Source organism: Mangifera indica, chromosome 3 (assembly GCF_011075055.1).
Source record: "Mangifera indica cultivar Alphonso chromosome 3, CATAS_Mindica_2.1, whole genome shotgun sequence".
NCBI lineage: Eukaryota > Viridiplantae > Streptophyta > Magnoliopsida > Sapindales > Anacardiaceae > Mangifera > Mangifera indica.
The window spans coordinates 13,356,402-13,365,395 of NC_058139.1; the positions used below are offsets into that span (position 1 = coordinate 13,356,402).

An 8,994-nucleotide genomic window follows, 5' to 3' on the forward strand; every position below is an offset into this window, starting at 1 on the left:
TAAATTTTACTAGCTAAAGATTAGTGATGTGAAGAGACTCAAGTTTTAACCACAATTTAGCAATAATATTTTCCTCATCAATTTGTCTAAAATCATTATCAGGTAAATGAAATATTAAAAGACTATATGCAGTTTCTAATACCTTATCTATTTCCTCCACATATTGAGATCAATCTTGCCATTAAACTGTTCTATGTCAATTTTTTTTTTGTTCTATCATGGTGTATAAAATGTTCTTTTCGCAAAATAAACCAAAGAAAAACTGGCAATACTAAGAAACAGTATAAATCAACACAAACAAGAATCAAAAGCAGCAGATTCATGTATGTTTAACCTTCTTTATACAAATTAGTAAATCAAAAGAATAAGATTGACACAAAGCAAACAAGAATAGTAAAAAAATGTTATAGATTGGTAAAGGTAAGTGGCTTTGATGCCAGTTGTTAAAATTTTAGCCCAAGATTTACCGATTGCATAGCCAATCATAAGATAATAAGAAGAAACAGAGAACAGAGTATTTACTTGGTTTGGATTTCTTAAATGAAATCCTACACCTAAGATAGAGGTATTCTCTTAATCAATTCACTAATTCAAAGTCTAAGTACAAATAGTTTATGCAAATGTTCATCCAAGATTGTAAGATTAATATATAAATAATCAATAGAGTATTTACACTATTAATATATAAATAGTTTATATAAGATTAACATATAAATAACCTAAACAAGAGAAGCAAGAAATTTCTCATAGGACAAACGAAACTCTATAGACAAAGACACAAACGAAACCTTAAGGATTGTGATGATGAATTAAAGATTATTAATTAATAATAAATTAACACCTAATCACGTGATAATATATTATTTGAGTACCCAATTAAATATTCAAAATTATATATATATAAAATTTTGTTGTTTTCATTTTGGTTTCACTAAACACTATTTTTTTCTTGAATGATAATATCTCAATGGGCTAAAAAACATATATAAATGGTGTTAATGAAATAAAAGGTATGGGCTAATTTTGGTTTCCCTATAGTTGGCTAAACCAGCGTTGCATCCGAAGTGATTGTCGTTCAATAGAAAGAATTTTCTGATATGGAATCTACTAAGTTTATTTTTTATTTTTAATTAGTATAGCTAATTGATAAGTAGAAGTTGTATTGTGATCAACTTGTAACTGTTAACAGCAGCCCACTTAAGAAATGTACAAGTTTTCTTAATATAAATGCTACATATTTTGTTAAAAAGGTTTCCCATGTCTCAACTTTTTCAATTTAAAATACAAAATTAAATTGATTATAATGTTACCAAATAGCACACAAAATTTTTCCATGGAAATTGATCAATTTGATAAATAATAAATGACGGAGTTTGAAGGCAGATGATGAAGTTGCCAACTTTGTTTCGATAACCCTAATCTATCATACAAATTAAATAGGTGAGCTTATATTCACTTGAATCATGTGAATCACCTTTTTATTTTTCAACTTCATCACGCCCATTATTTCTTCTACTTTCTATCTTGGATTGAAGTCATAATTTTTAAATATATTAAGTATTATAAATCATTTTCATTTACAATAATCCTTAATTATATATTTCAAGTGACATTCACATGTGAATAAATGATAATTAATTAAGTTGATTGATAAATAATATGTTCAATGTTATAAAATATGACGCATCACTTTGGATTAAAATTTTAAGCTTTTTATTTAAGTTGTCTGATATAACTAAATACAAAGGGCACATACTGTTTAAGGAAAGAAACTGATAATTAAATTTCAAAATTTAATTATGGAGAAATAAAAAAACACTTGAGTGCTTTTTTATTTTAATTCTTAAAAATATAGCTATGGCCAAAGATCCGATTGTCTGACAATTAACCTTATTTGATGCCGACAGGGGCCCCGGCTTTCACTAAAGAATATGACATTTGCTCAAATAACATGAATTTCTGTAATTCTTCCTGAATTTCTATTCCTTTCTTCATCTTTTTTTCTTTGTTTCATTTTCTCAGCTGTTGAAACTCAAAACACATGCATAAGATTCATTTTTGAACTTCTACGTCATGACCCTAATTTTTATTTTGAAATATATAGTTGATAACACATTTTGATATTCAAAAGTATTTTCCAAAAATGTTTTAAAATTCATGCATATATTCGTAGTAGTACTTTATTTAATGATCAATTCATAAAATCAAATGATACAATATTATTTCTAAAGTTCGAAAGTTTGAGATGAAGATGGAATCTGGCAGCTTGAAAGAGTTAATTAGGATCATGTAAAGAGGTGGTAAAGTTAAAGTAAAAGAGCGTTGTTCACCTGTGACACTCATTTAATATTAGGAGGTGAATGGGTCGATACGGTGAAGCTGTGATGTTGACATTAAATATGAATCCCCCACTAGGCTCCGCCTCTCTCTCCCTTCAAGTCAAAGCTCCAATGGCCCCATTTTGTATATATATAAGCCACATCTCCTCACCTCATCAAACTCTCTCTGCATATCATTTTTATATCATCAACTCTCCCTCGTGGTGGTATCCCATGCTTATTTGCTTCCTTCTTCTCTTCAAATTTCACTACCCCACTTGATTTTCTTAACTCTTTGTCTTATTCTATATTTCCCTCTACATCATCTAATCAGGTTTGTTGCCCATCTCTCTCTCCATAGTTATGTTTTTTACGTTGATTTCTACTGTGTAGCTGCTGAAACCCTAGCTTTAATGGTGAATTATTATTTTGAATTCATAAATCCTCGACAGTTTTTCCGCAAACCAGAATTCGAAACTTGAGTTATTAGTACTTCGTATTTACTAGCTGCAAAATTCATAGGTTAATTTTTGACAACATTTCAGGTGGAGCTCACTTAGGGTTTATATATAGTGATGGAGAAAGACGAGAACTACTCGGTACACTAGCTTAATTTATTTATTATCTTATTGTGTATTCTTTTTGTTTGCTTTTATTGATAGATCTTGTCTTTAGCAAGTTGTTTTGCCCTAAACTACACTTGTTGCAGGCCAGTTTTCCGGGGCTAGATTACTCTCTGGAGAATCATCAACATCAAGATCATCATGCCATGAAGCCGCCGCGTATAGGCGAGAGTTCTGGTGATAATAATAACCATGAAATGGTTGATTATATGCTCAATAATCCTCAAGCCCAACAACTACAGATTTCTTCAGGGTTTTGCACTTCTATTTCTTTTGATAAACTGAGCTTCGCAGATGTGATGCAATTTGCGGATTTTGGCCCTAAGTTGTCTTTAAATCAAACCAAGATTCCTGAGGAAGAAACGGGGATCGACCCGGTTTACTTTCTTAAGTTTCCTGTGTTGAATGATAGATTGGAGGATCAATCTCTTATGGCTCCACAACCAGGTGTAAGTAATGAAGAGAGTAATTTTAAAGGAACAGAAAATAGAGAGAATGAAGAAGCTAGGGTTTCGGAAAACAACCCGGTGCAACTCAGATTTCTTGGTGATGATATCCAAAACAAAAGCTATAGTCCTCCAGCTGAAGCTAAAAACAAGAGAAAAAGACCAAGAACTATCAAGTCAACTGAAGAAGTTGAGAGCCAAAGAATGACCCATATCGCGGTCGAAAGAAATCGAAGGAAGCAAATGAATGAACATCTCAGAGTTTTGAGGTCTCTCATGCCTGGCTCATACGTTCAAAGGGTATTTAATAAAGATTTGTGATTTCTATTTCTTTTAATTGATAACTCTTCTATTTAGTATCTCTTAATCTATTTATGGTTTGCAGGGAGATCAAGCTTCAATTATAGGCGGAGCCATCGAGTTTGTGAGAGAGTTGGAGCAACTACTTCAATGCTTGGAGTCACAGAAACGAAGAAGACTATTAGGAGAAACACCCGGTGGCGGGCAGCAAATGGGAGATTCATCATCTATGACACTCCAACAGCAACAACCTTCACTATTTCCTCCTCCTTCGTCTTTTCCGAAAGATCAAATGACGCTTATGGACTATGAAACCGGCCTTCGAGAGGAATCGGCCGAAAACAAGTCTTGTTTGGCAGACGTTGAGGTGAAGCTTCTAGGGTTTGACGCCATGATTAAGATTCTCTCGAGAAGAAGGCCGGGCCAGCTCATCAAGACCATTGCCGCACTAGAGGATTTGCAGTTCAATATCCTCCATACCAACATCACCACCATCGAACAAACTGTTCTATATTCTTTTAACGTTAAGGTATCAACTATATTTGCTTTTGAAAGATAATTTTGACAAAATCAACACATTTAATTTTTTTGTTAGTGACTTAAGCTTGAATCGAAATCAATATGCAGGTAGCAAACGAATCAAGGTTCACTGCTGAAGATATAGCAAGTTCTGTCCAACAGATATTCAGTTTCATTCATGCAAATAGCACCTATGATGCATGAATTAAATTAACGAAGAAACGACTTCTTCTGTTTTGTCAAAGATACCCACCTGGATTCTCTCAGTACTTTGGATTTTCTAATCAAATTTTCCCATTAGTTATTTTCTATTTTTACACTCTGTATGTCTATTCTCTTGCAACTAAGAGACAATAATTTTTTTATCAATCCATGTGCGTATATTTTCTAGGTTTAACTTTTTACAGCCCTTAATATTATGACAAATAAGCCCATGCGCAAATATATTTGTTTCTCTTTCGATCTGTCTTTGTCATGTGTAATAATTTGAAGATGTCGTGGAGGAGAAGAGAGGGTTGAAGTTTGGAGACAAGTTCTGTAAATGGTGTTAATTTGATTGCAAATAATGGGCGTTACGAGAGAGAAGGAAGTCAACGAGTCCCGTCACATCTGGCCGTGGTTGACTTGTCAGAAATCAAAGTCTTTGTAAGTATTAGGCAGTACTCCGATATTGCCATGTGCATGTTGGGTCCTTTCATCTTCTGGTTCCTTCAGATCCTTCTTTCTTTGTTGCTCACTTAGATCATGTTTGTACTCTTAAATAGTGTTTTAATTAATTTAGGGAAATTGAAATTTTTACATTGTTTTTTTAACCATGTATACATATATAGCACCTATCTCAAAACCTAAACAAAAATACTACAATAGTATTTCATTATTTCAAAATGCCCCTGTTGATGTAACTCCTACATGTAGAAAAAGAGAATATTTTTTTTTAACCTTCTAATGAGGAAAAAATCTCTGCAACATGAGAAAAATACTTCTTCAATAGAGAACACGTGATTGAACAATAAATCCATTATAAAGGATTCAAATTGGACACAAGGGAGGAGAGATCAAATTTGGTAGATCTATTTAGAGAATTAACATTTGTTGCAAAGATTTCACAACAAAATCATCCACATTCAGATTAGTCTTGATTCAAGCTCATATGTTATGTGTTTTCTTTATGAATAATTGAAAATAAAATAATATATGGTAGATTCATGTTCATAACTTCATGTGAATTTTAATTTTGTTGTGATTTCATGTTGTTATTTCATATTGTTTTCATTGTTTAAAATTGTTATAATGTTGTATTGATGGTTAAAAAATACAAAAATTATGGTCTGAAAAATTTCCAGATGAAGAATAAGTTGGGGATGCCAAGGGCTTGGCTTCACCAACACCTGAACTGATATTTTTCGCACTTTCTTCCATTCCACTCAATTTCATGTTGTTTAATATTGTTATTTCATACAATTTTTATTATTTAAAGTTGTTATAATGTTGTTTAATATTATACTAATGGTTATAAAATACAAAAATTTATTTATGAAAATTTTCTAGACAAACGCCAACCCATTGGCTGCAGCCAACCCCCCTCATTGTTTTTTCTCCTTCCATTCCACTCAATTTCATGTCGTTTAATATTGTTATTTTAATTATTTAATGTTGTATGTATTGATGGTTATAGAATACAAAAATTTAAGTTTGGAAAGTTTTTGAAAGTTACTGTTCATCGATGGTTACTGTCTATAGTATATAAACTTTGCCTAGATATTGTTGTTTTTATGTTTTTAGGGTTATTCCTGGTCAAGATGGAAAAAACTGATTTTAAGATTCGCTACAGAGTCCAGTGGATTGAAGGTGATGACAATGTGACAAGATATGTTGGTGGGAATGAGAAAGAGATGTGTATTGACACAAGTATTGATTTTGAAAGATTCATTGTGAGAATAAGCTATCGTCTAAGACTAGATCGAAGTCAATCAAATGTGTGCGTATTTACCTCAGGTGATGTGAGCCCAATGAAGATCGTAGACGATGATGATGTGGAGTTTTTGATGGCTGTATAAAAAGTTCACAAGGATACCATAAACTTTATGTTATTGAGAGTCTAATTGGTGGAAAGGACAATCAACAAGCCAAAGATGTTTATGAGGAAGAAAGGAAAAATTATCTGACAGATAAGTGGGCACATCCGTAAAGTTTTCAAGAGTTTGGTGGAAATTATGGTATTGATGATGATAATGACGACGATATGGATGAGGATTACGAAGTAGAAGATAATGAGGATGATGATGATGAATTCTCAGGGTTTGATGAGGACATGTATGGTATTTTGAGCCAAGATGTTAATAGAAGTCAAAGTGATGCTTGTAATGAGGGGGCTGAATGTAGTAGGAGACATCATGGCTTTATCAATATTAGAGCATATCCAAGTTACATACATAATTCAAATCCATTTCAATGGATTTCTGAGCTTGTCGTTGATGTTGAAAATACAGGTATTAGTAATTGAGTAACACAAATGACCAACCATTTGCAAGTGATGGGTTTTTATAATTCGAAGGTAGAATTAAAAGTATTATTTCGAACATATGCCTTAAAGATAGGAATTAAATAGAAGGTTGGTCACTCTAATAATACACAATATGAGCTTATATGCATACACCCACAATGTAAATGGAGGGCATAAAAACAAAAGAGCAAGATGGAGACTATTGGGTCTTACGATGTATGGACAAGGCACACACTTGTCTACAGGATCAAATATTGCCACGCCATAGACAAGCTGGTACAAAATCGTTGGGGAATATACTTAAGTCAATGTTTGTGATTGATCGTATTTATCGACCAAAAGAAATTATTTCAAACATGGCGAATAGGTACAAAATTGACATATTCTACACGCAAGGATGACGTGCCAAAACATATGTAATAAATGCATTACGAGGATCTCTGAAGGAGTCTTTCGGTCTATTGCATGATTATTATCATAATTTGGTTTTAAAGAACCCAAGAACCATGACACGTATTAATATCGACCCAGAAAATAGATTCAAGTTTTTTTTCATGTGTATGCGTTGTTCAATAAGAGGGTTCTAACAATTTTATCGACAGTGATATACATTGATGCTTTACACTTAAAGAGAAAGTATCTTGGGTCTTTTTTCATTGTTGTTGCAAAGGGTGGCAATAATTAAATTTACCCTCTTGCATTCGGTATTGGGCACAAGAAAGTAATAGATACATGGACACCTTTTTTACATACCTTCGCATATGCATTGGTAATTTGCCAGATTTGGCCATTATTTCTGATCATCATCACTCAATAATTATGTTGGTCATGAACATAATGCCTTATGTCTGTCATAGGTTCTGTAATTACCATATAAAAGGTAACATGCGTTCACAGTTTGAAAAAACTAAACATATTAAAGAATTATTTGGGAAAGCTACTAAGGCACATCGATTAAAGGACTTTCAAGCTGCTATGAGTAGAATTATCTGAGTAAATCTTACTGCAGTAGCCTATTTGACCGATATTAGGTATGAAGGATGGGTGCATGTCCACTTCGGTGGATGGCAGTACAACATTATGACGACCAATATTACTGAGTCTTTTGATGCCTTGACATGAACTGCCTGTGCTTTGCCTATCACCATATTAGTTGAGTTTCTTTGGAGCACAATGTAACATTGGTTTTTCAATAAGCGAAACATGACTGGTACGTATGACTAAAATTTTAATGATACTTATTTTTTTTTTATTGCGTTTATTAATTGTTTTTTATAGGTGAGAGATCTCACCCCTTAACACCATGGGCTAAGGACAAACTTGCTTGGCATGTGTTTAGATCTTTCTTTTATGGTATATTTAAAATAAATGTGTTAAAGATGAATATATATATATATATATATATATATATATATATATATATATATATATATATATGCTAAAGATGAAATTTTACTTCACATGAATACTATTGCACAAATCATTGCATTATCTCTTCTTTGCAAATCAAGTTATTCCCCGTAAGCTTCTGAAAATTTTAAAATTATTCCTTGTAAGCTCATGTGAATATCCAATTCATTTTTGTTTTGATTCTTGGGATATATATATTGATGTATTCTTTGCATATTCAACACCAAGTACTTCATTGCATGCTCTTCATGGGTGGTTTCTTGGATTATCTTTTCATGTGCTGCTTTAATATGAGATTGACGCCAACCAAAATTTTGGTAGATAAGATCAACTGAGTTTACAATTTTTGTACAATTAATCTAAAAAATTTAAACTCAACAATTTTAAATTCATTTGATCTTATCTAACATATATATATATATATATATATTTTGTTTCAAATACTGATACTAAATATCTATACATGTTCTCTCTCTATAGTGCATTAAAAGCAAGTAATACTATAAACTTTGTTTTGGTTTCTTAAAGTTAAAGATAAGGCAATTTAGGCATCCTGTTATATAAAACGGTAAAACTGTTTAGAGTGTAAAAAGTGTAGTATAAATGTATACGTGGGTCCAAATGAGGGTAAAAATTTTAATTTCCCATTAATTTATACATGTAGAATAGAAGTTTTGATGCATTCATGTGGTTCTCAAGGATGTGGCCGGCTTCAGTTCATCTTTTGAAAATAATTTTTTATTTGATTTTCCAATAGGATAGAAAAACTTTCAATAAAATCTTGTCATAAAATATTTATATAAAATATAATCAACGGAAAAAATAAGTCATATGGATGATGTAATATGTTACACATTTATATGAAAATGTCATAT

General features: G+C 31.9%; 1 protein-coding gene across 1 annotated transcript; it reads left to right on the forward strand.

The window, feature by feature from the left end:
- Window positions 1-2,512: 2,512 nt before the first annotated feature.
- Window positions 2,513-5,015, forward strand: LOC123211181 (transcription factor FAMA-like). Its single transcript, XM_044629733.1, has 5 exons — window positions 2,513-2,652; window positions 2,864-2,917; window positions 3,028-3,687; window positions 3,773-4,216; window positions 4,315-5,015. The coding sequence occupies exons 2-5, from the start codon at window positions 2,894-2,896 to the stop codon at window positions 4,408-4,410; spliced, it is 1,224 nt and encodes a 407-aa protein (XP_044485668.1). The 5' UTR covers window positions 2,513-2,652; window positions 2,864-2,893; the 3' UTR covers window positions 4,411-5,015.
- Window positions 5,016-8,994: the final 3,979 nt, after the last annotated feature.

What these genes read in the sequence shown, in the direction of transcription:
- LOC123211181 (XM_044629733.1), top strand. Translation starts at nt 2,894, where the DNA reads ATGGAGAAAGACGAGAACTACTCG. An exon ending in AGAAAGACGAGAACTACTCG is followed by an intron (nt 2,918 to 3,027) that starts GTACACTAGCTT and finishes CACTTGTTGCAG; the next exon opens with GCCAGTTTTCCGGGGCTAGA. An exon ending in CTGGCTCATACGTTCAAAGG is followed by an intron (nt 3,688 to 3,772) that starts GTATTTAATAAA and finishes TATGGTTTGCAG; the next exon opens with GGAGATCAAGCTTCAATTAT.